The sequence below is a fragment of the Callorhinus ursinus genome, unplaced genomic scaffold (genome assembly GCF_003265705.2).
Source record: "Callorhinus ursinus isolate GAN/ISIS: 27379988/994484 unplaced genomic scaffold, GSC_fseal_2.0 scaffold51, whole genome shotgun sequence".
In the NCBI taxonomy this organism is placed as follows: domain Eukaryota; kingdom Metazoa; phylum Chordata; class Mammalia; order Carnivora; family Otariidae; genus Callorhinus; species Callorhinus ursinus.
The window spans coordinates 4290235-4316900 of record NW_027397113.1 but is presented as its reverse complement, the minus strand read 5'-3'; the positions used below and the strand labels follow the sequence as shown (position 1 = coordinate 4316900).

The 26666-nt window shown below is 56.1% G+C and overlaps 1 protein-coding gene across 6 annotated transcripts; it reads left to right on the top strand.

The window, feature by feature from the left end:
* The first annotated feature begins 396 nt into the window (after window positions 1–396).
* SYT12 (synaptotagmin 12) lies at window positions 397–20621 on the top strand. 6 transcript variants are annotated; one of them, XM_073883399.1, is made up of 9 exons: window positions 397–453; window positions 701–754; window positions 7560–7616; window positions 11125–11318; window positions 13498–13890; window positions 16593–16808; window positions 17451–17571; window positions 18468–18601; window positions 19978–20621. In XM_073883399.1, exons 3-9 carry the CDS (start codon window positions 7583–7585, stop codon window positions 20149–20151), a joined length of 1266 nt encoding a protein of 421 aa, XP_073739500.1. In that variant the 5' UTR covers window positions 397–453; window positions 701–754; window positions 7560–7582; the 3' UTR covers window positions 20152–20621. The 6 variants fall into 6 exon arrangements, with proteins under 6 accessions (XP_073739500.1, XP_073739499.1, XP_073739502.1 ...); XM_073883398.1 differs by having other exon boundaries at window positions 405–572; XM_073883401.1 differs by lacking the exon at window positions 11125–11318 and having other exon boundaries at window positions 405–572.
* Window positions 20622–26666: the final 6045 nt, after the last annotated feature.

Below are 26666 nucleotides of genomic sequence, written 5' to 3'. Positions count from 1 at the left end.
GCTCCCCACAAGGCCAGCACAGACCCAGCTCCTACTGAGAAGGCAGTGCCCACAGATTGCTCTCAGCCCCAAAGGCCCAGAGGGGTAGATGCTCCAGGAACCACTGCTGCCTTTACACACTTACTCCCCACTGAGATCCTCTCCCCTCTTCTCCACCTCATCCCAGATCCTCCAGGTCCTCCTGGAGGATGTCCCAGGTGCCCACGCCAGGTGGCATCTTCCCCCACACACCCCGGCCCCTCCTGATGCATGCGTGCCTCCCTGCCAGACTGCGAGGGTAGGGTGGGACCTTTCCCCTTGTTCCGGGAACATGGAAGATGGCCCACACCTGGCACTCTGCCTGGAGTCCAGCGGGGGCGTCATAAATAGCTCCTGAATGATTCATTCATCACTTTGGGAGAGAAAGCACGACCTCTAAGAGGTTAAGAGCATGGGCTTTGAAGTCACACAGACGTAGGTTCAAGTCTTGGCTCTGACCTTGGCTCTGTGACCTCGGGAAGGTCATTGCACCTCTTTTAGGCTTGTTTCCTCACGTAAAAAAAAAAAAAATGGTGTGACCACGACCCCATTAGGTCACTGTAGGCATTAAGTGGGATGAGGTTGGCCTGCCTAAAAGCCCAGTTACGGTGGGAAGGGTAATTATCCGTTCAGAGAAGGGGAAACCTCCCGCTGTTCCACCTGTTTTCTCGCCGGTTTCTAGGAGGCGCGCAGTATCCGGCCCGTTTTACGGAAAAAGAAACTGAGGCCCAGAAAGGTAAGAGGATAACCCGGGGCGCTGCAGGCTAGGGCTAGAACCCGGGCCTGTCGACTGCGTCCAGTACTCCGCCTGCCTCTCAAAGCCATTGGAGAGCACATCCCCACCCCACCCCACGCTCGTCCCCCGACCTGGGAGTGAGGGGCTGGGCTCGGCCTCGGGCGACCCCCCGGGACTGCGGGGTGCGCTTGGGGATCTTGGGCTCAGACCCCGGAAGCGGCGCGTGGCTCCCGGGAGCGGAGAGAGCGCTCGGGGTTGTCACTTTAAATTAAAGAGGGAGCGGAAGGGGGGCGGGCGAGCGCGAGGGAGCGCGCGGCGGGCTCCTGGGAGCGTGCCCGGACTGCGGCGCAGCTCCCGTCTGCCGCCCCGGCCCGGCCGAGCCCCCCGCCCGCGCCGCGCTCCTCCGAGCCGGCCGCCGGGCGACACTGCAGGGGTGGCGTTGCCGGCGAAGGCCGGGCTTGGCGCCGGTGCGTGCGCGCTACAGGAGGCCGGCCGGGAGCCGGGAGCCGGGAGCCGGGAGTCGGGAGCCGGGAGCCGGGAGCCGGGAGTCGGGAGCCGGGAGTCGGGAGCCGGGAGCCCGGAGCCCGGAGCCCGAGCGGGAGCTGAGAGGCGGCCCCCTCCGCCGAGCCGGGGTGAGTAGCACCCGGCCGCCCCCGCGCACCACCGGGAGCCGGTCCCGCGCGGGGACGCACGTAGCGCCCCCTCCCAGCGCCGCGGACCCCGGCCTCCGCGCACCCTGCACACCCGCGCCGCGCTTGCACACGTACGCCGGGCACAGAGCACGCCGGGCTCCCTTGCCCGGCTCGGCCACTCCGCTCACTGCGCATCACATCGCGCCCCGCACGCCCGTCCCGCGTGTGCACACACGCGACTCCCCCGGCCGTTTACACGCCTCCCCGGCGCCCGCGCTACACGAGCGCCCCTTACTTTAACACTCAGCATCCTGAGTGCCCCCACTGCCCCTGCCCCACCTCACACCCTCTCCCGACTCTCCCAGGTCAGTCCCCCACATTCGCGTCCCCATATACCCTGGGGGTTCCCGCGGCAGGGGTGCTGGGTCTTCAGGAAATGCTCCGATCCGGAGAGGCATGTCGCACCCCATCGCCGGGAGGCCCCGGGAGCTCGGGAGAGGATCCTCAGCCCCGTCCAGTGTCACTGGCCTTCGTGTGGGGCTTTCCGGGGGCTCCTGGGGACCTTTGATGCCGCTGCTCTTGTCGCGTCTCAGGGCCTCGGACTGTAGATTTGGGCTGATGAGAGGGTGGGAGTAGGGCCCAACATGGGGACCTGGAGCCAGGCCTGTGGGTGGAGGAGCCCAGAGCCAGCCATCCTGGTGACCCCTCTTCCAGGGCTGCATGACTGTGTGCCCCCCTCGTCCGTCAGTGAGGCCACCCCAGAGTGACTGGGAAACCTTCACCCAGGAATGTCAGCCCCTTCTCCAAGCTAGGGAGGGGGACAGGCTTGGAGAACAGTAGCAGTTGTGCTCCTTACTAGAAATGGAGAAACTGAGGCTCAGAGCAGACAGGAGTTCCAGCCAAGTTAGCCAGTCGGGAGAAAGGTCAAGACAAGTATCCAAGCCCCCTGCCTCCCCACTCTGAAATCCAGAACCTTCCCCTAGCTTGGGAGAGTGGAGGTTCCCAGTCTAGGGTTCAAGCTTGGGCTCTCCCTCTTGTTGGCTCTGGTGACGCTGGGCAAGTCATTTCCTGCACGTCAGTTTTCTTACCGGTACAAGGGGCAGAGAAGCAGCCCCCTCGGAGGGTGGCAGGGAGGACTTGCTGAAATAAACCGTGGCGAGGCCTTGGTACAGTGCCTGGCACATGGTGGGTGCCCAGTAAATGCCAGCCGCCACCACCCTAGCCAGTCTGTCCTGCAGTTTCTGTGGGCTTTAGGGGGATGGGAGCAGGACGTGGTAGTTTCTGGGGTGGGGGGAGCACTTGAAAAAGATTTCAGACCTAAAGATCCTAAAGAGGTCCACAGCCTGGGAGGTCGAGAACTGCCCTGTGCCCACATCCTAATCCTTCCTATTATCTGATGACCCGTGGGGGTTGGGGGGGGGCAGGCAACACCTTGCTAGCCACAGATGTGATGGGGGAACACAGTGAGCAAGGAAATGGGGTGGGGGGAGCAGAGACACGTGGCCCCTTTCCCCTGAAGAGGCACAAAATTCCTCGAAAGCCATTCCTCTGACAAGCCCAGGAGGGGGTCTCGACTGTCGTCAGATTCCAGTAAGACCAGTGACAATTCTTCCCACCCACCTCCACCCCCCGAAAGGCCTGGTCAGGGGGTGGCATGACGGCCAAGAGCCCAGGCCCAGATCCATCACACCTTGGCACCAATCCCAGGGTTGCTACTCAAATCTGTGTGACCTGGGGCCCCCACTTCCTCATCTTGAAAATGGGGACCCGTTTATCCAGTCAAGCATCGTGTCTGTATTGTGTGCCTCGTCCAATCTAGGCTCCGTGCTGAGCACTTAGCATAAATTATGTCTAATGCTTACAGTAGTCGGTAGTTATTGCCAGGTAGGTATGATTAAGCCTGGATTTGAACCTAGAGCGGTTTCCAGTGAGCAAGCCCCATGCAGTTTCGGGTTTCGGGGGTTGGGGCCAGAATGAATAGACTGAATGGGAAAGGGTGCCAGAGATGGGGACATGCATCTGAGGAGCTCGGGTGTGAGTTTGGGGCAGCTCTGGCCCAGCCGGGTTGAGCCCCGCTTCCTGTGTATCAGAAGCTCAGGGGAGCCCTGTCATAGGCTGCCCTGGCTTCCCGATGTGCCTTGTCAGCATCCTGTTGCGAGCCGAAGCCGCAGCCCCTCTGCCAGGCGGACCTCCAGGCTGGCGACGGGAGCCTGCCGAGGTTGCGGTCCATGAGATGGAGCCAGGGCGTTCCCGGGCCAGTGAGGAAAGCCTCTTACTGCTGAGCTCTGGCTCAGTCTCAGCTCCCTGCTTACTGGTTGGTTGACCTTGGGCAAATTCACTGCCCTTCGCTGAGCCTCATCTTCCTCCTCTGTGGACCGAGGTTCATAATAGGCTGTGCCCCATTGGGGTCTTGGGGGAGGTGATGCGGAAGTCACATGTGAAATCCGTGGGGGCTGTGGCTACTAATGGGGTAGGGCTGCGGGACCAGCTCTACCACTTCTGGCTGTGTGGCTTTGGGCAAATCACTGAACCTTTCTGGACCTCTCATAGCTCATCCGAAAGCCTGCTTACCCGGCTCATGAATGGAGATGCTTCCGGGGGCCCGGCAGGTTCTGGATTCCAAGTGAATGGAGGGAGGGGAGGGGCCTGAGGAATAAATACGCTGTCCGAAGGGGCGGAGCCTACTCAAAATTTGGCAATTTTGCAGGGGTGGAGGGAGACCAACCCACCTGCCCCCAGATCTTCTAACTTCTAAAGGGAAGCTGTAAATCCAGCTTTTTTTTTTTTTTAGAAATCTATTTTTAATGGGAAATTTCCCAGTTTTTAAATGTTAGCAACTCCCTTTAATTGAAGACAAAAAAAATATCTGCAGGCTGGCAGTGCGGCCCACACGATTCTACTGCTCAAACTAGGGGTTAGTTTGGGGGCCTTTGGGACGATTGTCAGGCCCAGTAACCACAGCAGCTAATATTTACCAAGCCAGACTACCCTTACTTCTCATTCTACCCTCCTGGCACCCTGATAAGGCAGTCACGAGCCCCATTTTACAGATGGGATGGCTGAGGCTCAGAGCTAGTGAGGGGGAAGCTCTGGGATTCAGAGCTTTGCTCAGGCTGCCCACCCCCTCCCCCACCCCAGTTTTCTCCTCCCTCCCTCGCTCCCTCCCTCCAGGTAGATGTGGCCTGGCCTCTGCCACCTCCCTGGGGACCACTGCAGAAACTTGGGGCTTGGGTGTGCCTAGAATCATTCACACTTTCACTGAAATTACAGCTCCTGGGGAAGGGGTCTTAGAATGAGGGGTGTGGGAAAAGTGGGCAGTGTGATAGTCTGGGGTCGGAGCTGGACCAGCCTCGGAGGGCTGGGGGCCCCTCAATGGCTCTAGGTCTGATAGAGCAGATACGGGGTTCTGTCCCATACCAGGTGGTACTTGCCACAGGGGTGTACCCAGCCTGCTGCTGGCATTGGCTATCCCCAGGCAGCCTCGCTCTGGAAGTCAGCTTGTGCCAAGGGAGCAGGAAAGAAAGCTGATGGCATTATTGGATTCCCAGCAAGGCAGAGGTGGGCTGGGACATGTGTGTTCACCTTAACATGTGTGTGTTGGTGCATCCAGACCCTGTTCGCCCGGGAACTAGGGCCACCCTGGACTTGTCCACAGTGACCAGTTTGGCCTGCACATTCTTAGGAAAGTTTAGAAACCATATGCCTGTCTGCAGTAAGGCACGGAAGTTAGGAGTGTGGAGCCAGATGGCCGGGGTTGACTGGTTTCTTAGCTGTGTGGTCTGGGGCAAATGATTTTCCCTTCTGGCCTCAGGACTCTCCTCTGCAAACCAGAAATGGTAATAGTATCTACCTCCTGTGGTGGTTAGAGGATTAAATGAGTTAATATATATGCAAAATGCTTAGAACCCTGTTCCCAGGAGTAAAGAGTGCTCAGCAAGGTTAACTGTCATCAAGATCGGCAGCCCAGGGTCCCAGGAATGAGCTCCCCGTTCGAGTCAGCATCAGTTAAGCCTCCCTGGTTAATAACCTCCCTTCTATCACCATGAAAGACCCACATCTTACTGGATCATTAGCAGGGTAGCTGGGAGCAAGGAGCTGTCTGGGCACCTGAGAGAGCTTTGCCCCAGGGCTCTGTCCTGCCCCATTTCTTAAGGCCTCCTGCCCTGAGACTTCTGGCACTCCAGTATGTGCTGGATAACCCTGTCTGAACCGAAGCACCCGAACTTCTTGGCTCTAGAGCCATAGATTGGGGAGAACCCCAGGGTTCAGGAAAATGCTTACCCTCTGATTTGACCCCAGTCCCCAAGGGAACCCACAGGCTCCTTCCAGGGGTTGCAAACAGGCTAGCCAAGCCACAGCCCAGGAGCCTTTTCCTCTGTGGCTGGACAGTGTTTACATTTTTTGTGAATTGGTTACAACATTTAAAAATCAAGAAACTGCACATTAAAAAGTCCAGGTATCTGGCTTTTCTTTAGAAGGTAGGTAGGTAGAGAGAGAGAGATAAAATAAAATGCCAGGAGACTGGGGCTCCCAGCTGACTCAGTCAGTACAGCACGAAGCTCTTGATCTCAGGGTTGTAAGTTTGAGCCCCACGTTGGGTGTAGAGATTACCTGAAAATAAAATATTTTAAAAAAATAAAATCATATAAAGCCAGAAGATCCAACAATGCTAGGTTGGCATTCCTGCGGGAACAGAAAAACAGTGGCCCTCGGGTGGGCAAGCAACACCCTGACCTGTTTGCAGCCACCTCTCTGGGGGCGGGGCTCTCCTATCCTCCCGTGCCCCTGGAGCTGAGGCCCATAGGGTTATCCCAGCCTCCCTTTTCCATTCCCTTAGCTCATGTCTGTGAGACAAATTTACTTCTCAGCAACAGTAATAAAACTGTGAGCAGTCGCCCAGGTTCAGGTAATGGCTTGTATGGCTCCCAGACCTTTCTAGAACAACTGAGTCAGACCTTCAGCATTCATAAAACTTGGAATTGGGGGGGTGGGGGTGGGGAGGAAACCATCCTGAGCAGTGAAAGGACTGACAATAGAATATTACAGAAATGCAGCCTTTCCTTTCCAATTGAAACAAAAGCTTTTGAAGTAAGGCTTAGCAAACACCCCAAGGGCCCACACTAATGAGTAGCAAAGAATCAAAGAATTGTTGCTGGTAGGAAGTTGGTTGGATGGAAATGAGGTAAGGGTGCCAGATTTAGCAAATAGAAATGCAGGATGCCCAGGAACTTTGGAGTTTCAGATAAACAATGAATAATTTTTTTTTTTAGTATAAATATGTCCCAGACAATATTTGGGATATACTTATACTACAAATGAATCAAATTCAAATGTCACTGGGCATCTTGTGTTTTACCTGGCAACCCGGAAATTAAGGTGGTCTTAGAGTGGTTGAAAAGAGCTTTAAACACCATTTTTTAAAAATGCTGTTTAACGGGCGCCTGGGTGGCTCAGTCGGTTAAGCGTTTGCCTTCAGCTCAGGTCATGATCCCAGGCTCCTGGAATTGAGCAGGGAGGCTGCTTCTCCCTCTGCCCCCTCCTCCCATCCCCCCCCCGACTTGTGCGTGTGCTCTCTCGCTCTCTCTTTGAAAAATAAATAAATAAAATCTTTTTTTTTTAAATGCCCATTTAGGGCACCTGGGTGGCTCAGATGGTTAAGCGTCTGCCTTTGGCTCAGGTCATGATCCCAGGGTTCTGGGATCGAGTCCCGCATCGGGCTCCCTCCTCCTTGGGAGCCTGCTTCTCCCTCTGCTTCTCTCTCTCTCTGTCTCTCATGAATAAATAAATAAAATCTTTTAAAAAAATGCCATTTAAAAGCCACCTACCTTGGGCTGAGCTCTCCTCACAAGTGAATGTGGGCTCCGGAAGGCCCATGGGCATCAGGAAGGTCAAGGCATAGGGTTGGGGTTGGTGGCCCTCCAAAGCCCCCTCTGCTGACTCTTTCTTTCGTCTTTTTTTTTAAGATTTTATTTATATATTTTAGAGAGAGAGAGAGTGAGAAAGGGAGAGCCCAAGAGGGGGTAGGGTCAGAGGGAGAAGCAGACTCCCTGCTGAGCAGGGAGCCCGATGTGGGGCTCGATCCCGGGACTCCAGGATCATGACCTGAGCCGAAGACAGTCGCTTAACCAACTGAGCCACCCAGGCGCCCATGCTGACTCTCTTTCCCCTTCCAGGTCCAGCTGCTTCAGTGGGGATCATGGCCATGGATGTGGCTGAATACCACCTGAGCGGTGAGTCCCAGCAGAAGCCTGTCATCTCACATGGCCCTCCCACCAGGCCTGGGCGGTGGGGGGGGGGGTGGTCAGTGGGATGCCAGCAATGGCCCTATTTTACCAGTAAGGAGAGGGACTTGCCCAAGGTCCCACAGTCTTGGGGACATGGGGCTAGGAACTGGCATGGCTTGGACAAGTGATGACACCTCTCTGGGCCTCCACTGACTCATCTGCAAAATGGGGGCAGTGAGGCTTCCCTCAAGGACTGCTGGGAAGATTCAGTGACCAAACTTACATAAAGTGCCAACTCAGGCCTTTGCCCGTGCCCTTCCCTTTGCCCAGAATCCTTCCCTGCCTCTGCCTGGCTAAGCCCTCGAGACTGGTGTGGAGGTCCCAGGGGCAGATCTAGTGCCAGACTGGCAGGCAGCGAATTATCTCCTCAGCCCCTCAGCTTCTGGGGTCTCAGTGGTTAATCTACAATGAAGTGCTGGACCAGGGCCTGGCGAATAGTTGACAGTCAAGGAAGCTTTTATTACCTGCCACTCCACTGCCTCCTCCTCCTCATTTCTGGTCCCAGCGGAGACCTGGCTTCCCTTAGGAATTCTTCCCATACCACCCGAGGCTGGCAGTCAATAAAATGGATAAATAAATTTGCATTAATAGGCATCATTTTGCGTCACCTTCCTGGGGCTTTTCCTCTTCTGCCCCCCTTTTCTGCCAACCAGGAAGCTGGCTTCAGTCCCTCAGCCCCCCTGGGATCCTAACTCTCAGGGGAGCCTGGCTCTTGCCCATCGTCTGCGGGGACCTCAGACCTCAGTGCCCACCCGCTTGCCTGCCCCTGGGAACCACCCAGGCCCTGCTGAGAGCCCACCGAGTTGCATCCCGGCCGGAGCCCCCACATGTGCACCTCACTCTCCAGTTTACCAGGCCCATTCCCAGGCCATCCCTTATTCACCAGACTCCCAGGACTTTCCTGGCTCAGCAGGGCTTGCCTGGGGTCCTCTGTATATCACTATTGTGGTTTCGGTTAGCCCACAAATTACATTCTGTCAACAGAGATCAGGAGAGCACAGAGTTTGCTCACAGCCCCTCCGTCCTGATTTCTTGCTCCTCTCATCTGTCTCTGGTCCCACCCAGCCCTTGTCCATAGGCTGTGTGATTTTTACGTCAAAACTGTGTGGTTGGACCATGTCGTGGATTCATTTTTTTTCTCTTTTGACAATGCCCGAAAACGTCTTCCTGCTTTGCCACAGTGACGTCCTAATGACCTCAATTCTCAAAGTCCAGTGATATTTGCCTCCCAAGTCAGCACGACCTGGCCCCAGTGACCCCGTCAGGCTGTTTGCAGATTTCTGATGTTATAAATACAGCCTCGATGACTCACACCAGATCTGAAACTTCCTGGGATTTTTGCCCCCGCAAGATAAATTCCCCAGGGCGGGACCGTCTGCTTGGGGCGGGGGTGTGTGTGTGGTCATGTCCATTCTCTGGATGGGGAGGCTCAAGCTCACGGTGCCAAGGTGGCAGCCAGGCTCTGCATTTCTTACCCCGTGGCCTTGGGCTGATGGCTGGGCATGCTCTCTAGCCTCTCCCACAGCCTCAGCTGTCCTCCTCTAGCAGGTGGAGGTAGGGAGCTCATAGGATGCTGAGTGCTGGATAAATGCCAGGGCTACAGGCCGGGCCCTGCCCCGCTCCCGAATGTGATAGTGTTGTGGATTCTGGCTAGAGGTGGCTGGGCTCAAGAGAGCAGGGGCAGGCTGAGGTCTCCCACTGCCGGAGGGGCTGCCACTGCTGTGTGATCCCTTTGCAGCCTGGCTTCAGGGAAGGGGTGGCAAGGAGCTCCCCAGCCCCAAATGCCCCACTCCTTCTCTCCCACTGGACAGTCTGAACACTCCAGGCTTTTTTACACCCTCTCCTCTTCTTGCCTGAAACTCCCAGTCCCTGGAGCCTTGGCCTGGCACATTTCTTGCTCTTCCTTCGTATCTCAGCCTAGATGTCTCTCCTCCAGGAAGCCCTCCTGGACTGTTCTCATCACTCTGTTTTATCTGTTTATTTGCCTATTCACCTCATCCCTAGACTGTGAGCTACTTAAGGACAGGGACTGGCCCTGGGGCTGACTCCCTCACCAGGGTGCTCGCATACAGTAGGTGTTCAACAGATGTTGCGGTGATACATCTCCACCCCTGAAGTGCCCTCTCACTTCTTTCCACCCTGCTACCTCGGAACTGTGCTGGGTCGAGGCTGGGTGGGGCAGAGGTGACTCCTGCTTGCTCTGAAGTCTGGCTGCCCAAGTTGGAATCCCAGGACCACCCCTTCCTGGCTCTGTGACCTTGAGCAAGTTCTTTATCCTTTGTGCACCTCAGTTTCCTCATTTGAACTGAGTATAGAGGCAGCACTGAGAATGGTCTAGAGAATTATATTTGCCAACAGAAGGTCACTTCTGCTAGGTGAGAGCTCACGCAACACAGGTGAGGGGGCGGTTAATTACTATGTCTGGGGACAGTGAGGCTCAGATAGGGAAAGTTCTTTACTTATCAGTGGAGAGAGAGCATTTGAGCATCTGGATTATGTGCCCAAGCCCGGCACTGCCAAAAAGCTACCTCTCACTTCTGGCTGAGACTTTTTTTTTTTTTTTTGGTAGTAGCTTTATTGAGATAAAATTCACATACCATACAATTTACCCGCTTAAGGAATACAATTCAGTGGATTTAACCTATTTTGTACCCATCAACACTTTTAACTTTAAGAATACATTCATCATCCTCCAGAGCAGCCCTGTATTCTGCATTGCCCCCTTATCCCCCCAGACAATCACTAATCAACTTTCTGTCTGTATGGATTTGCCTATTCCAAACGTTTCATATAAATAGAATCGTACAACATGTGTTGTTTTTTTTTTTGTGACTAGCTTCTTTCACTTAGCATAATGTTTTCAAGGCTCATCTACGTTACAACATGTACCAGTACATTTATGTTGCCAAATTATATTCCATTGTATAGATGGACTCCATTTTATTTATCCATCTATCAGTTGATGGACATTGGGCTGTTCTAGATAAGGTTGAGGCAAAAACGGGGTCATTTCTTTTTCTCCCCAAACCCCTTCCCTCTCCCCCCAGACCTCAAAAGGCTGCTTTGATCATCTGGAAGTAAGAGGTCTTTGGAAGGCTATAAGGTCAGAGAACTCAAAAATGGGAAGAATTTGTTCAAAGCCTAGGGAATGTTTAACCATTGTTCACAACTCTTCATCTGATCTAGCCAAGTGTCCCCACCACCATTCTATTCCGGTAGAAATGCATGCTTTTGTAAAAAAGGGGATAGAAGCAGAAATCACAGAGTACATATGTCTTATTCAACCCTGGATCCCCTAGCACCTAGCATGGAGCCTGGCACATAGTAGCCACTCAGTAAATATTTGTTCAGTGAATAAAGAAGTCAGTGCTGAACTACCTGCTCCTTGGGTGGGAGTCTATAACCACTGGGAGACCCCAGAGCCTACTAATGAGAGGCTGCCCTTGCCTTGCAGTCATCAAGAGCCCCCCTGGCTGGGAGGTGGGTGTCTACACTGCTGGGGCCCTGGCACTGCTGGGAATTGCAGCGGTGAGCCTGTGGAAGCTCTGGACATCAGGGAGCTTCCCCAGCCCCTCCCCGTTCCCAAACTACGACTACAGGTACCTTCAGCAGAAGTACGGGGAGACCTACGCAGAGGCCAAGCAGAAGGTGAGGTTTCCGCTCTCTCAAGATGGCCTCCCCTCCCTCCCCATTCCCTTGTTCTCTCCTGGCTAACTTCCTCCTGTGAACAGGGACCCTTGTCCCCCTCCGTGTCTCCACCATAGCCCAGTGCTGCAAAATCGGGATACTTGGTGAGGGAATGAATGTTTTCAATTTTAAAAACCATCCTGTGAAAAAAACAGGAAAATACAAATAAGAAAAACCTCTCCCCACATGCCACCACCCAGAGGCAAATAACTGTGAATTGTATTTTAACTACTAACATTTTGATTTCTTTCTTTCCAGTACTTTTAATCTACCTGCCAGTCTTTTTTTCCGTGCATAGTTTTTTTTACGACGGGTGTCAATTCTACATAGAATTTTATACCCTGCTCTTTTTAACTCACAGCTAAAGCATTTTCCCATATTGTTGAGCCCCCATCATAAAACATCATTTTTTTAAAGATTTATTCATTTACTTTAGAGAGAGAGAGAGAGAGAGAGAAAGCAGGGGGGAGGGGCAGAGGGAGAGAGAGTCTTAAGTAGACTCCGCATGACCCTGAGATCATGATGTGAGCTGAAACCAAGAATCGGATGCTTAACCGACTGAGCCACCCAGGGGCCCCATAAACATCATTTTAATGGCTGTGTTGGATTCCTTTTTATGTACGTGCCATGATTTACTAAGTGCCATTATAAATAATGCAGTGAATGTTTTATATGTAAAACTTTGTCTTCATTTGGGATTATGTACTTTGAGTGGATGCCCAGGTGTAGGCTACTGTGTCAGGGAGTACAAACATTTTTAGGGCTCTTGAAATATATTGCTGAATGTTTCATCATTAGACACTTGGCAGAGAATTTTTCTAACATCATGTAGAGTTCCAGAGAGCACAGCCAGAATCTGTTATTGGATAGGGACCCCACATGCTCATTTGTTTGGGGTGTGAGGGGACTATCTCCCATTCTGTGGAGGGGGACAGTACATTGGCACAACTTTTCCAAAGAGCATTTTGGCAACATGTGTCAACAACTTTCAAAAGGACCAGGTCCTCTGAGCTAGGATTTTAAGAAAGCTATTTGATCCTGCATTATTTATACTTGTGAAAAATAAGAAACAACATAAATGTACAACAGTAGGGGGATAGTAAAGTAAATTACAGCTATCTATTCAATGACAGATTGGGGGCCCATTAAAAATTATGGTAATGAAGACTATGCAGCAGCATGGGAGATGCTTAATGGTACAAAGGCTTTTTTTTTTTTAAAGATTTTTATTTATTTATTCATGAGACACACACACACACAGAGAGAGAGAGAGAGAGGGAGAGGGGGGCAGAGGGAGAAGCAGGCTCCCAAGGAGCAGGGAGCCCGATGTGGGACTCGATCCCAGGAGTCTGGGATCGTGACCTGAGCCGAAGGCAGATGCTTAGCCATCTGAGCCACCCAGGCGCCCGGTACAAAGGCTTTTGTTTTCTCAAATCCCAGGGTCAGTTTAGGGAAAAGAAAATTTTGAATATTAGGGCAACTGTTATCCAACATGGAAGACTTTCTCCTTTTGTAAATGTTTTGGTAAACATCCTTTGAGGCTGCTCGATCGTCTGTTGAATAGCTCTACTCTAAGATTCTTACCCATTCCCCTTTCACTGAAGCCTTAGATTGCTACTTTCCCTTTTTATAAACATCACTGCAGTGAACATCTTTGTGTATGGAATTCAGTCCACATCACTAAACATTTTGAGAAAAAGCTTTCTTCCCTCGTGGTTAGGGAAAGAAAACCGAGTGACACAAAATAGCACTAAACAAGGACCTTCCTGGGGCGCCTGGGTGGCTCAGTCAGTTGAGCATTGGACTCTTGGTTTTGGCCCAGGTCCTGATCCCATGGGTTGTGAGATCGAGGCCCACACTGGGCTCCACGCTCAGTGGGAGTCTGCTTGGATGTTCTCTCCCTCTGCTCCTCCCCTTGCTTGTACTCTTCTCTCTCTCTCTCTCTCCCCCCCGCTCCTTCTCCCCCCCAAGATAAATAAATAAATCCTTCAAAAAAACAAACAAGAAAACAAGGACCTTCCTGACTAAGGCATGCATTATTTCTGCAAAAGGAGAACTAGAGGTGCCTCGAATGAACCGGGCTCACAAGACCATGCCTATTGCATTGTGATGCTCCCGTGTTCCTTTTTCTCACCCCCAGAGAGTGCCTGCTTGGAATGCCCAGCGGGCCAGCACTCAGGGACCACCCAGTCGCAAAGGCAGCCTCAGCATTGAGGACACCTTTGAGAGCATCAGTGAGCTGGGGCCCCTGGAGCTGATGGGCCGGGAGCTGGACCTGGCCCCCTATGGGACCCTCCGCAAGTCCCAGTCGGCGGACTCCCTGAACTCCATCTCCTCCGTGAGCAACACCTTCGGGCAGGACTTCACGCTGGGCCAGGTGGAGGTGAGCATGGACTACGATGCGGCCTCCCACACCCTCCACGTGGCGGTGCTGCAGGGCAAGGACCTCCTGGAGCGGGAAGAAGCCGGCTTCGAGTCCTGCTTCATGCGCGTCAGCCTGCTGCCCGATGAGCAGATCGTGGGCATCTCCCGGGTAAGTGGGGGCCGGGGCAGCGGTGTGCTCTGGGCTCCCGGGAGTCCTCCCCAGGCAGGCGGGTCTGCAGGGCCAGGCCGGATGTGAGGAGGGTGCCGCAGGGCAGCTTTGGATGCTAATCCCAGAGCTGAAGGTGCCACTAACCTGAGGACTCACACCATGCGCAGTTCTCGGCAAAGCTACCACATGAGCCCAGTGTGTGGTAATTGTCCATTTCCACACCTGTCCCCTGGGTCAGCTTAGGGTCCTGGCAGGAAAGGGATGACATGTTCAAGTTGGCTAATTTGGGGAGAGCTTAATAACAGAACTGTTAACAGTGGTGTGGGCGAGGGGGGCCTGGGTGGCTGAGTCGGTTAAGCATCCGACTTTTGATTTGGGTTCAGGTCATGATCTTGGGGTCGTGGGATCGAGCCCATGTCGCGCTCCTCACTCAGTGGGCAGTCTGCTTGAGATTCTGTCTCTCCCTGTCCCTCTGCTCCTCCTCCCCCCTCTCTCTCTTCCCCTGCCCCCGCTCTCTAAAATAAATAAATAAATCTTAAGAAAAACAAACAGTGGCATGGGTGGGTGTAGGGTGATGTGAGAGATGGAGTGGACCATTGTCTGAGGGATAAGGGGAAGGGGAGGCTCCTGGACCCAAAAGGAGAGAGGCAGGCGTGTGGAGGGGCCACCCTGATAGGCGCTGTGTCCTTCGGTCAAGGGACAGGACGTGGTCAGACCACAGCAGTACTGCAGAGAAGGACCTAGGGAATAAGCCCTCCGAGCTCCCTCTGACCTCTGGTTTCCCTTGAGTGACCCCTACTTTCTGATCCCACCAGAAGCCAGAGGCCAAAGGAGCCTGTTGCTCAACCAATAGAGGTCAGTTCCTGGGGTGGAGAGCAGGGTGGGGAGGGCGATGGGAGACACCCAGCCCTCCTTACTCCTGGATGGTCAACAGGTGACCACGGCCCAGTACATGTGGGGCCCAAGAGAAGCAGTCCAGTGGGTGGTGAAGAGCAGGACGCTAAAACCTCACTCTCTGGGTTCCAATAGCAGTTGCCCACTTCCTAGCAGCATGACCTTGGATAAGTCACGTAAGCTCTCTGTGACACGGTTTCCCCATCTGTCAAATGGGCACCATAATCGTTGAGGAAGGGATGTATTAATATATGCAAAGAACTCAGCCCAGTCCCTGGTAAGCGTTCAAAAGATTGTATCCCAGGGCCATGAGGTGTCACTGTTGAGCCTGGATCCACGCTGCCAATGGCCTGGACTGCCTAGAAGATCTTGAGTGGTTCCGGACACCTTCCTTGAAGAGGAACATTGGCAGACAGGAACCACCACAGCCTGATGTGCGCCGAGAACCTGGTTCACAGAGCCCATACATCCATGATTCTCTCATTCGCCCCAGTGGGATGGGCCGAGGGCATCTTACAGATGAGGAGGTTCAAGAGAGTGCTTTGCCCAACACAATGCCAGCAAGTGAGCAGGAGATCCAGGACTTGGCCCTGGAGTTCCCATTTTCCTCCCGCCGTGTGCTCATAAAGCACAACACACAGAGAATGGTCCGTCAGGGAACCTGAGCCCCTGTGGGCAAGGGACAGCAGAGGGGCCCATTTGGCCGGAGAAGGGAGATCATGAAGAGCCTGAATGCCAAGGTCAAGATTACGGGGTGGACTTTATTCCACAGGGGAAGGAGCCCTTGAAGATCCTCAAGCAGGGAACTGGATGTGGAACGTGACTCCCAGGGAGTGGTGGCAGAGGAGCCTTCCCACAACCCAGGCAGTGACCAAAGAGCGTGCTTCAGTGCGCTCAGAGGTGTTGGTGGATTTATTCCCAAGAAGGCAGGCTTCTTAGCATCGTAGCCTAGTCAGTCATTCCCAGTAGGTAGGTGGCTGCCCCCAGGCTGGGCAACCCCCCAGCTTCAGGCACGGTGCCAGGAATGAGAGCTCCTCTCTAAATATTGCCGGGCAGTGACTAAGGCAGCCCCCAGTGGAAGGGGGAGCTGTGCCCGCCAGGGCACCTTCCCAGGGGGCCTGCCCACGGCTTCCTGGGAGGAGGCCAAAGGCGCCCACCAGGCAGGACTGGACTTGGAAGCAGAGTCTGCCCAGCCTCGCCTCGTCACTCCATCCGTCCATCCATCCCACAACATTCAGACCATCCTGGGCCAGGCTCTGCGGAGGCTGGGACATCAGCAGCTCCCAACTCCATGATTATCTGTACTTACTGCACGCCTGGCCCACAGCTGGACCTGAACTCGTGCAAGAAAGAGGAAACCGGCCCAACCGGGACATCACAAGGGTTCTGTGGAGCCATGGGCACTGAGGCTGGGAATTAGTTGGTGTCAGATTATGGGAGCTTCAAATGCCACGCTACCAGATTGGCCACCACGGAGAGGAAGACGGGGGCTTTTAAATCCCAGGGCTGGGGTGCCTGACTAGCTCAGTCGGTAGAGCACACGACTCTTAATCTCAGGGTCGTGAGTTCAAGCCCCCTGGTGGGCATAGAGCCTACTTAAAATAAATAAATAAATAAATAATTTTAAAGAAGTTCTCAGGGCTGAGCCACCAAAGGCAGAATTCGCATTGAGGTTGTGGGGCAGCAGAGCCAGGACTCTAGCCCAGGCCTCTGGACTCTCTGCCCAGTGCTCTCTCCCCACCATAGGCCCCTGGCTGCCACCACCTCCCCAGAGTTGGAGCTCCCTCCATGTCCCTTTTTCTCTACAGATCCAGAGGAATGCCTATTCCATCTTCTTCGATGAGAAGTTCTCCATCCCCCTGGACCCTGCCGCCCTGGAGGAGAAGAGCCTGCGGTTTTCTGTGTTTGGCATCGATGAGGATGAGCGGAATGTCAGCACGGGGGTGGTGGAGCTGAAGCTCTCTGTGCTCGACCTCCCGCTGCAGCCCTTCAGTGGCTGGCTCTACTTACAGGACCAGAACAAGGTCAGTGAAGAGAGGGTCACACACACCTCTCGCAGAGGGGGGACCCCACTGTCCACAACAGCCCAAACCCCGGCATCTTTAGGAAATGAGAGAAAGAGGCCTGAGCCGCGTTCGAGGAAACTCTGTTTACCGCATGAAACAAAGATGCTCCGACCACTGTTTACTGCTCTTCTGCTCGAACCACCAAACCTTCAGAAGCTCTACTTCTAGAAGGTTTCTGCTGGGAGGCGCTCTGGCACTAAGGGGAGTTATTCCAGACAGAGGCCGAGCTGAAGTTGACCTTTATAAGTGTAGGCATGCTTGGGGAACATCACTGCTATTTAAGCAAACGATCTACCAGTCCCAGTCCAGTGGGACCTCTGTGTGCTACTACACAGAATGTTTTCCCTGGACTGGAAGGACGGACCCTAACTGCGTTTGGTGGCCACATTTGACAGGCGACCTCTGGCCCTCCTTCCAAGGCAGGACCCACACCCGGCAGGAGGGAGAGATGACACACCCCCCATGGAATGGGGGATTGGGGTCCCTTTCTCAATCCCACCGGTCCGGTGCCTGGTAGAAAGGCAAGAGCAACAACTTCCCAGTGCAGAAGGAAGCTTCTGCCTTTCCCTCGACCCCTTAAGTCACTCACGTGTCCTCCAGGCTGCGGACGCTGTGGGCGAGATCTTGCTGTCCCTCAGCTACCTCCCGACGGCTGAGCGCCTCACGGTGGTGGTGGTGAAAGCCAAGAATCTCCTCTGGACCAATGACAAGACCACAGCAGGTAAGGCCCCGCTGGCTCCCTGGCTCTTCCATGTGGGCTGCCAGGTGCGGTGGCCCAGCTGCTAAGCCAGGGACACCTGGGAGCATCAGCAGGTGTGGTGCGTGGTGCCAGGCCCCTCCACCCCCAGTCTCGGCTGAGCTCAGGAGCTGTGCACAGTGGGGAAATCAGTCTAGCTGGGGAAAGTTGAGAGCAGCCGAGGGTGGCAGGGAACACCCATGAGGGACAGACTGGAGTCTGCGAGCAGGAGGCTGGGGCACTAGGAAGAAACCAAGGTGGACACCTGCTCCCCAGAACTAGAATTCATGGTGGAGGCTCGATTCCCAGGAGTTGGACTGCATCCCAGATCCCAGGACCCCCAGGATGGTGTGGGTACCGGGCAGGACCTGATGCCCCCAGCCTGCAAGAACGGAACTGAAAACAGAGGGCTGGGGGGGAGCCCGACCTGCTGGGAGCCAGGGGGGATCCAGGGTCCAGGCGGGTACAGCAAAGACACCCAGTGGGCGGAGGGTGACAAGTCGAGAGCGACTTGTTATTTCAGAGTCAGGCTCCACTGAGCGGGCGCAGGGTGACTCAGGGCTGACGTCTGTGCTCATTATAGAATGAGAAGTGGTGGGTCTGCCGACTCTGCTGAGCGCCATGCGCGGGGAGCACGTGTGGGGGCCGGGAGACGGGCTGCCTGAGCCCAAAGCCCCGCTCTTCTCCTGACTCGTGCGTGAGCCTCAGTTTTCTCATCTGTAAAATAGGAAAGAAATAGAGGCCCAACGGCCGGACGGCAGGAGATGGTGGCGGCAGTGAAGGTTTGGGGCATGTGGAGCCAGCGGGCCACTAGGGCTGGGCAGGCCTATGCCAAGGGAGTGTGGCCCTGGTCCTGACCCTCACCTCTCACTCGCCCACAGACCCCTTCGTCAAGGTGTACCTGCTTCAGGATGGGCGGAAGATGAGCAAAAAGAAGACAGCTGTGAAGAGGGACGACCCCAACCCGGTGTTCAACGAAGCCATGATCTTCTCGGTGCCAGCCATCGTGCTCCAGGTGAGGGGGGCACGGCTCAGCCGTGGGGGGCCCTGGGGGCCACTCCAGCTCTCCGGCCTCACGTCTCAGGGCTCCCCCCTGGCGATGATTTGCCTCAAGCCCTCACCTTTCTAGTGGAGAGGTATTTATGGAGGACCCACTAGGTACCAGCCCTCTATGGTGAGTGCCGGGGACACAGGCGCTGCTTCCTTGGTTCTCACAAGGGACAGGCAGAAAGTCCCCAGACAGTCCTAATCCACTAGGAGCATGCCAGACTTTGGCGGTCAGGGGAGGCTTTGGCAGGAGGGGTGAGCTAAGCCAAGATCTGGGGGGAGACGGTTCCCGGTAGGAGCTACAAAGGCCTGGAGATGAGCCAGGGCTAACCCAAGCGCCCACAGTTCTGGCCCTAAATCTCTGGAGACGCTACCTGCAGAGGCCCTGCTGAACCCCCCACACTGCTGTGGCTTTCAGAAGGTCACGTGCTCCAGGGCGACCGCCGCCCCCCGCCCCACCTCCCCGGCACATATACCACAGACCAAGCCTGGGGGTTTACAGAGGATATGGCCTGTGCCACACCAGTGGCCCTGCTGGCATGCCTCAGAGGATGGGGAGCTTACCACCTCGCCTCACTACCTCCTTCCGACCTTGGGCATTCCTGACAGTGAGAACGTCCTTTTGTGCCTTGAGCCAAATCCTGCCCCTTAATCATGGGGCTGTACAGGACGCACCTGCTCTGACACCCCATCTGAATTTGAAAGCCCAGGGCTCTGCCTCCCTCCGAGAGTTCCCCATCCAGGCAGACGTCCCAGCATCTCTGGTTGGCGCTGGGTGTCGCCTTGTCCTCCACCCTCATGGGACAGACTGTCCACCTGTCCTGTTCTTCCCCCGGGTGGCCGCAGTGTTACTACACAGCCTCCAGGAGTGGGAGACCTCCTGGGACCAGGGGGAAGGTGGGGGAGGAGGAGGCAGGGAGGTCAGGCTGGGTTTCAGTTTCAGCTCAACCACTTTGATCTCTGGCACATTCTTTGCCTTCCTCAGCTATGAGTCCAACACGGGATTATATTAGGAATAATGAGACATCTAAAATACTCCGTGCGCAGGCTGTTCTGAGCACTTGACACATTTTAACCTACTTTGTTCCCAGAACAGGTAGGAGCTAATATTATTACCATTTCACAGATGGTAGGAAGAGCCCAAGTCACTGCCCAAGGTCACATAGCAGGGCAAGCGGTGAGGCCGGCATTTGAACCTGGCAGTCAGCACCACCTCTGTGTAGGGAGGCAGCAGCAGAAGCCTGGGGGCTAAGCGGATCAGGGGTAAGGATTCAGAGAGCCACACCTGGCCCCCCGCTGGGACCTGGCACCCGGTCCCCAGCACCCATGTCACTTCCTCCCCAGGACCTATCTCTCCGTGTGACGGTGGCTGAGAGCAGCAGTGACGGCCGAGGGGACAACGTGGGCCATGTCATTATTGGGCCTTCGGCCAGCGGCATGGGCACCACACACTGGAACCAGATGCTGGCCACGCTGCGCAGACCCGTGTCCATGTGGCACCCCGTCCGGCGAAACTAGCAGCCAGCAAAACGGGCCAGGGTGGGCACCGAGCTGCCCGGGGCCTGGCCCATGCTCAGCTCCGAAGCCCCTCCCTAGTCCAGCGGGAGCCATGAATGCTGGGGTCCCCCACTGGAGCCCCCATGAGCCATCTTGGTCCTTCTGTCCAGACTGCAGTGGAGGAGTGGGCCTGGCCAGGTGTCTGGGGACCCAGGGTTTTCTCCCATGGAGGGCCAGCTGGGACTGGGCCACGACCCAGGAAAGGCAGCCTGGCACTGGCCCATCGTGCTCCCATTTTGAGATCCCCAACCGGCCTGTCCCTCGGCCTGGGGCGTTGGGGCTTAGTCTCTCAGGGCTCTCCATGCCCCACCCCTGCTGGGAGGCCAGGGCTAAGCTGGGTCATGTACGGGAAACGCGTGAGTCTTGGGGGCCAGATGCTGTGCTAGACACCAGCAGACATGACATAAAGAGGACACGGCCCTTAGGATGGCCGGAAGCAAGACCCCCCTGCACTGGGGATCCGCTCAGTGCTGGATGTGGCCGTGGCAGAGCTCTGGGGGCTGCCAGGGACAAGATGGGAGCCGTGCCCTGAGGGGCAGGAGAGGAACTGAGTGTCGCAGGCAGGCAGCCAGCCCAAGCAAGGCGGGCATGAACTTCCCCGTCACAATCTGTCCTCAGCCTCTGGGCAGGAGAAGTGACCAGGAGACCAGGCCAAGCAGAGGCCTGCAGGAGGACGCTGGCTCTGGAGTCACGCGCTATGAAATCCACTCCCTTGATCCATAATCCTTGCAAGGCCCAGAGGTCCTTGTGTTCGGTCCCAACTGAATTAGGCATTGGCTCCATACCTCCAGGCCAGGCCCTATTGGGAAGAAAGATGACTCAGCCTGGGGGTAGCTGGTGGGCAGCAGGGCAGGCAGAACAGACTGCAGGGGGTCCGTGGGAGAGGCCTTTGTGGGCCTTGGAGGAAAGGAGCGGCCTGAGCAGGGACAGTGAGGGGAAGTCGAGGGGCATCCGGATTGAGAGCAGTGGGGTGTGGGTGGGGAGGAGGTTTGAATGCCAGACTGGGAAGGAGGTGGCACCCGGTGTCCTAGGTCAAGTTCTAGAAGCGGATCCTGAGACTCTCAGGCAAGGGGTTGGCTGGGAGGGGAGCAGGGAGCCTTCCTCCCTCTGGAGGAGACTGGAGGGCAGAGAGGGAAGCCATGAGCAGGGGCAGAAGCTAAGCGTGTTATGGCTTCCGGAGTGTCTAGCTCTAGCCTGATGGCCTGAGGACCTCTGTTGTGTGACTGGCCCCCCCGAGGGGTCCTGCCGAGAAGCAAAGGGGCTGGGCTCTTTGGCCCCCACAGGGCTTTGGCTACCACCCCACCCCAGCTGGGGAAGAGCGTGCATACTTTCCAGCTGTCACTGGCTGAGGCAACCCCCATCCACCAGAGGCGGCCCCAGAGAAGCAGGCAGCTGAGGGGTGGGTGCCCCTGCCAGTTCAGAGGGATGGGGTGGGGAGGGTGGTGTGTGGCGGCATCTGCTCCCTGGGGCCACCCACAGGTCAGGGCAGGGCTCTCAGGCTGGCTGCCTCTGGCCCTGGTGAGCTATGGAGACCCAGGCCCAACCCAGTCGCCCCCTCCCCACAGTGCTGCTGGGAGAGCCCAGGGTGGTCATGGGACCGGAGGCAGAACTTTGGCCCTCCCCACCTGACACGGCTGTGGCCCAGCCCTGTGGCCGGCACCAGGAGGTCTGCATGGGGTCCAGGGGCACAGCTGGTTAGCCTCTGCGGCCGGGGAGACCCAGACTGTTCCTGCCCCAGTGGCTCAGCAGCACAGGCAGGCCGTTTACACCCACCTTCCCTTCCCCCTCTTTCCCTCCCTCTAACTGCATGACATGTGGACTGTGTACCTGGGATGGGCATGGTGGGGACCGAGTCTGCTGACTGGAATGATTCTAGAACCAAAATAAAGCCGGGGCAGGAAGGAGGGGGCTTCCGGGGAGCCTGGCTCAGCCCCAAATCACCTTCGTCTCTTCTTCAGGAATCAGGGACTTGGGTCTCTGTGTGTGTTGCTCTGAGTGGACCGCCCTGCTGCTGGCTACCCAGAGGGGAAGGAGGCCCCTGTCTGGCTGGGGAGACCATCACAAGGACCAGTGCCATCAGACTGCTTGGGAAGCTCCAAGAAGGGGCCCTGAGCCAGGCCCGTTGGGGAGGATGGCAATAGAGAACACCACGGAGGGCTTCCTCGTGGTGTCGCTGAGCCGTCTTTAGGGCAAGAAGAACCGTAAGGTTGAAAAAGGTAGACAAGGCCAAAAAAGCATTTCTGGAAGAGGGAACAATACACAAAAGGGCAGGAGCGGGCAAAAAAAAATGGGCCAACTTGTCAACCTTGCGAGAGCAAATCTGGGGGAGGCTGAGGAGAAGAGAACCAAAAGAAAGGCTTAGGGAGAAGAAGGGCCGTCCAAGTTCAGTGGGTGCCGGTGCCAGCCTGCAGTCCTGCAACACTGCCTACCCAGAGGGAGGTACTGTTGTCATCCCCTTTTTTGCAGGTCCAGAAACAGAAGCTTAGAGAAGTTAGGCAACTAGTTCAAGATCACACAGCCAGAAAGCCTCAGAGCTGGGACTCAAGCTCCACCTGTCTGGCTCCAAAGCTCATGCTCTTAACTGTCAGGCCACACTGCCCCCTTCCCCGCCTCCCCCAGGCTGCTCTAGTTTCTCCCTCCCCTGCCCTGGAAGACCACAGCAAGTGTAGGAGGATCATCTGGGTGGAAATCACCAGCAGTCCCCAGGAGGCCTGCCTCCCACAGGGCTCGAGGGTCCCAGGCCCCCTTCATCTGGGATGCTTCAGGGACAGGCCGCACTGCATCCAGGAGGACGGGTATGGAGGTCAGTGACCTGACCACACTGGGCCACGCCTGCGGGGGGGGGGCGGGGCGGGTGGTGAGCCAGCACAGTGCCCGCAGCCACTCAGACCTTCACTTCCTCTCTCCTGCCTCAGCCAACTATGCCGACAGATGCCCAAAGGGACAAACAGAAAGGCTAAATAAACATAAGATTGGGCCACAGGGCCCCCTCGCTCTCTGCCACTTCCACCCCATTACCAACCTTCTCATTCCACCCGCCAGGATCCATAATGGCAGGTCAGGGAGAGGGGGCGAGGATAGGCGTCCACTTAAATGGTAGCTGGAGTGGAGTGGATCTGACGGAGGCCAGACAGATGGAAACGGGAGAACAGCCTCCACCTGTCATAGAGTGGGCCTGCAGCTTACTTGCTGTGTGACAGGTCCCTTCCTCTCGAGAGCCTCAGTTTCCACATCTGAAGAATAAATGTGTTGGTCAGAAAGGCCTCTGAAGGCCCCCACACACACACCTCTGGCTTTCGGGGATTCTGTGTATAGGAGCTCTAGACCCCAAATGCCTGGGTTAGAATCCCAGCTCATCCACTTACCAGCTATGGGATCTTAGGCAAATCATCGGTCCTCTTTGGGCCTCAGTTTCCTTACTTGTCAAAGGAGGATAAGAATTATACATGATAGGATGGAATGAAGTGACACACGCCAAGTGTCTGGCATCCAGGATATGCTCAGTAAACAGGAGATCAGGGCTTCGGGTGGAAGAGTTCTGGCCAAAGACAAGATCTCTTGAGACCTGCTGTTTGAGCTGAAAGGGAGGGGAGGGCACAGAGGGAGGCATGAGGAGCAAAGGGCCTGTGGACCCTGCCAAGCCATCCCCAGGGGCACTTGACCTCTGAAGTTCCACCCCACCCCCGGCACCCACTTCCGCCCTCCGTCAACCACTCATAAGCGCCCCACACCCCGAGCTAGGAACTCCCAGCAGCTAGCAGGCAGCCGGGGCCGGGATGGTGCAGGGAACGGAGCAGCCACGAGGCGGCAGCAGAGACTCGGCTGGGGCTGCAGGGGACTCCTGGCCTCAGGGAGAAAGGGGGTGGGGGGGTCAAAAATGCGGCAAAGGTGCCAAGGCCAGGGGGCACTGGAGCGGATGGAGGCTGGAGGGTGGTCACCTGCCTGCTGCCCCTGCCATCGGGTCATGCGCTGTATTCTCACCTGGGTGGTCGTTTGGTCCTTGTTCGTTTCTCCAGTTTGTTTAACATTCTTTTGAGTCAACCAACCTTCCTTCCTCTCTTCCCTGCTCCGTTTTCCTTCCTTTCCCCTCTTTGTGCAGCCAGGCAGTCAATCGGACACAACATGCTGAGCCTCAGTTCCCAAATCTGTAGAATGAAGGAAGCAGACCACTTGCTCTGCTCACGTCACAGTCTGACGGCTGAATGAAATAACGCGTATGAGGTGTGATGTCACAAAAGAGACCTGCTGTGTGGCCAGACCTGGGTTCAAACTCAAGTTCTGCTGCTTACGAGCTGTGGATCTTAGACAAGAATTTAACCTCCCTGCCCCCCAGGGTTCCTCATCTGTAAAATGGGGCTAACAATTTCCACCTGCTAGGGGACAGTGCCAGCCCACAGTTAGCTATACTTTAATGGGCGCTGTTATTCTTAGGAAATGTTCAGCGAAACTGTAAGGCATGACATACGTCAAGGATGTCATTATAATGATTATCCCTATAGCAACCAAGGCCAAACGCCTCTGCCTGACTCTCAGCTCCCTCCACCTCCAGTCTGGCCCCACCTGCCTCCTAGCCTTGTCACCCAAGGCCCGATGACAGCAGCAGTGGGGAGAATAGAGGATGACAAGGCTGACAGCTGATCCTTGGGGGACGGGCCCCTCCCACCACTCCTTGGGGCGGGGAGCCCTGCTCAGTGGCTACACATGCAGCTCAGTGCCAAGTCATTGCTCACCCCTTTGGCAGTTTCGGGGAGGAAAGAGCACCTAAAGGGTGGGGATGTCATGAGATGCTCCCTCCATCCAGATGAGGCTCCATCCCTCCTGCTGACTGTGACCCTGGCTGAGCTTGGAATAAGAGTCAGGGGTCTGGGCTCTGCCTCTTTGCAATGGGGACAGTGACTCCTGCCCCAGCTGCCTCTTTGGTTCCCAGTGAGGTGCAACATGGGTTGAGGGTGCTTTTCCACGTGCCCGGCTTTGAACGCCACAAGGGATGATGTCATGATCTGCATGGGGAAGGGTGTGTGAAACCCAAAGATTCTACCGTCCATGCCTTTGAGCTTCACTGAAAGCACTCAATCCAGGATCTGGGGAGAGCCTTGTGCCCATTTTCAAAAGATTTCAGTTCAGTTCAGTTCTGTATTTATTCCCAGCATCCAAAATGCTCCACTACCCAGGCCCTGTTTGGCACCTCAGCCTCTCCTGGCACCAGCTCCCCAACCTGACCTCATCTTCCATCACAGGGAAGGCCTGCAGCACCCCCTCAAAGTACCCCCTCTCTCTTGCCTCCATACTTTGGCTGTGCTGCTCCCTCAGTTTGGACCACCTTTCTCCCCCCACCCCCATTTGACTATCTCACTTTTTCTTCAAGACTCTGGCCCCTCTCCTTAGAAGGGTTTCCTGATCCCCGCCCGCCCCCCCCCCCACCAGGTAAGGAACCAGCCCCTCTTCCCTACTGCTGTCCCATCCCTGTCCCCACCTCTGTTGTAGCTCTTACCACACCAACGTCCGGTCTGTCCCCATTCTAGAGGTGAGCTTCTCAAGATAGGGACTTCATCTTGAAGTGTTCAAGGTTCCCAGGCCCTTGGGCATCGGTATTGGTTAAACAGTAAGGATCACTAACACATGCACCAACCATGCACCAGACCCTACTGTAAGCACTTTATGGGTGGAAGGTTCCCTCACTTTCCTTAGATGATGCCCCAGCCAGAGCTGAGACAGGTGGTCACCGACCCCCTGCATCGAAACTTCCCGGTGCTGGCTGGGGAAGGGCAGGGCAGGCTGGCAGTGCCAGCAACTGACCCATAAGGGTATGCCCGGGTCCCCGCCTTCCCACCTGGCCTTACACATCTGGAGGGAGGATTGTGGTAGGTTCTGATTCCAGAGCCCTGGGGGAAATGCACATTCCTTCCTTCACGCATCCATTCATTCACCCAAAGTCACTGGCTCTTGTTCAGGGCCGACCGGCGCTGGGCACCAGGGACCCCCCAGTTCTTGTCCCTTCAAAGCTGGTAGGCTCACCGGGCTGACCCCCGCCTCCCTCCTCCCAGGGGAAGTGGGCCAGATGCCTCCTCTTTCCCTGTCCACCCTCCCCACACACAGTCATCGTCCGGCTCCTTGTCTTCTCCCCATCGGACCCGGGTGCCCTCCCGAGGACGCAGGCTGAGCGCGGGACCCCGTCCTGTGCGCCCCGCTCCCCGGCCCGGCGCCCGCCCTCCGCAGGGGCTCCAGAGGGGTTTCCCGAGGGACCGAGCGGGACGCGAGCCGAGGAGCCAGCCCCGCCGCTCGCCCCGCCGCTCGCCCCGCCGCTCGCCCCGCCGCTCGCCCCGCCGCTCGCCCCGCCTCCCGGCTCTCACCTGGGCCCGCACCCCCGCCCCCGGCCGCCCGGCGCGCACTTCCTCCCGCCGCCCCGCCCCTTCCACATTCCTGCCCCGCCGCCTGCCCCGCCGCCCGCCCCGCGCCGCTGCCCGCCTGCCCCGGCC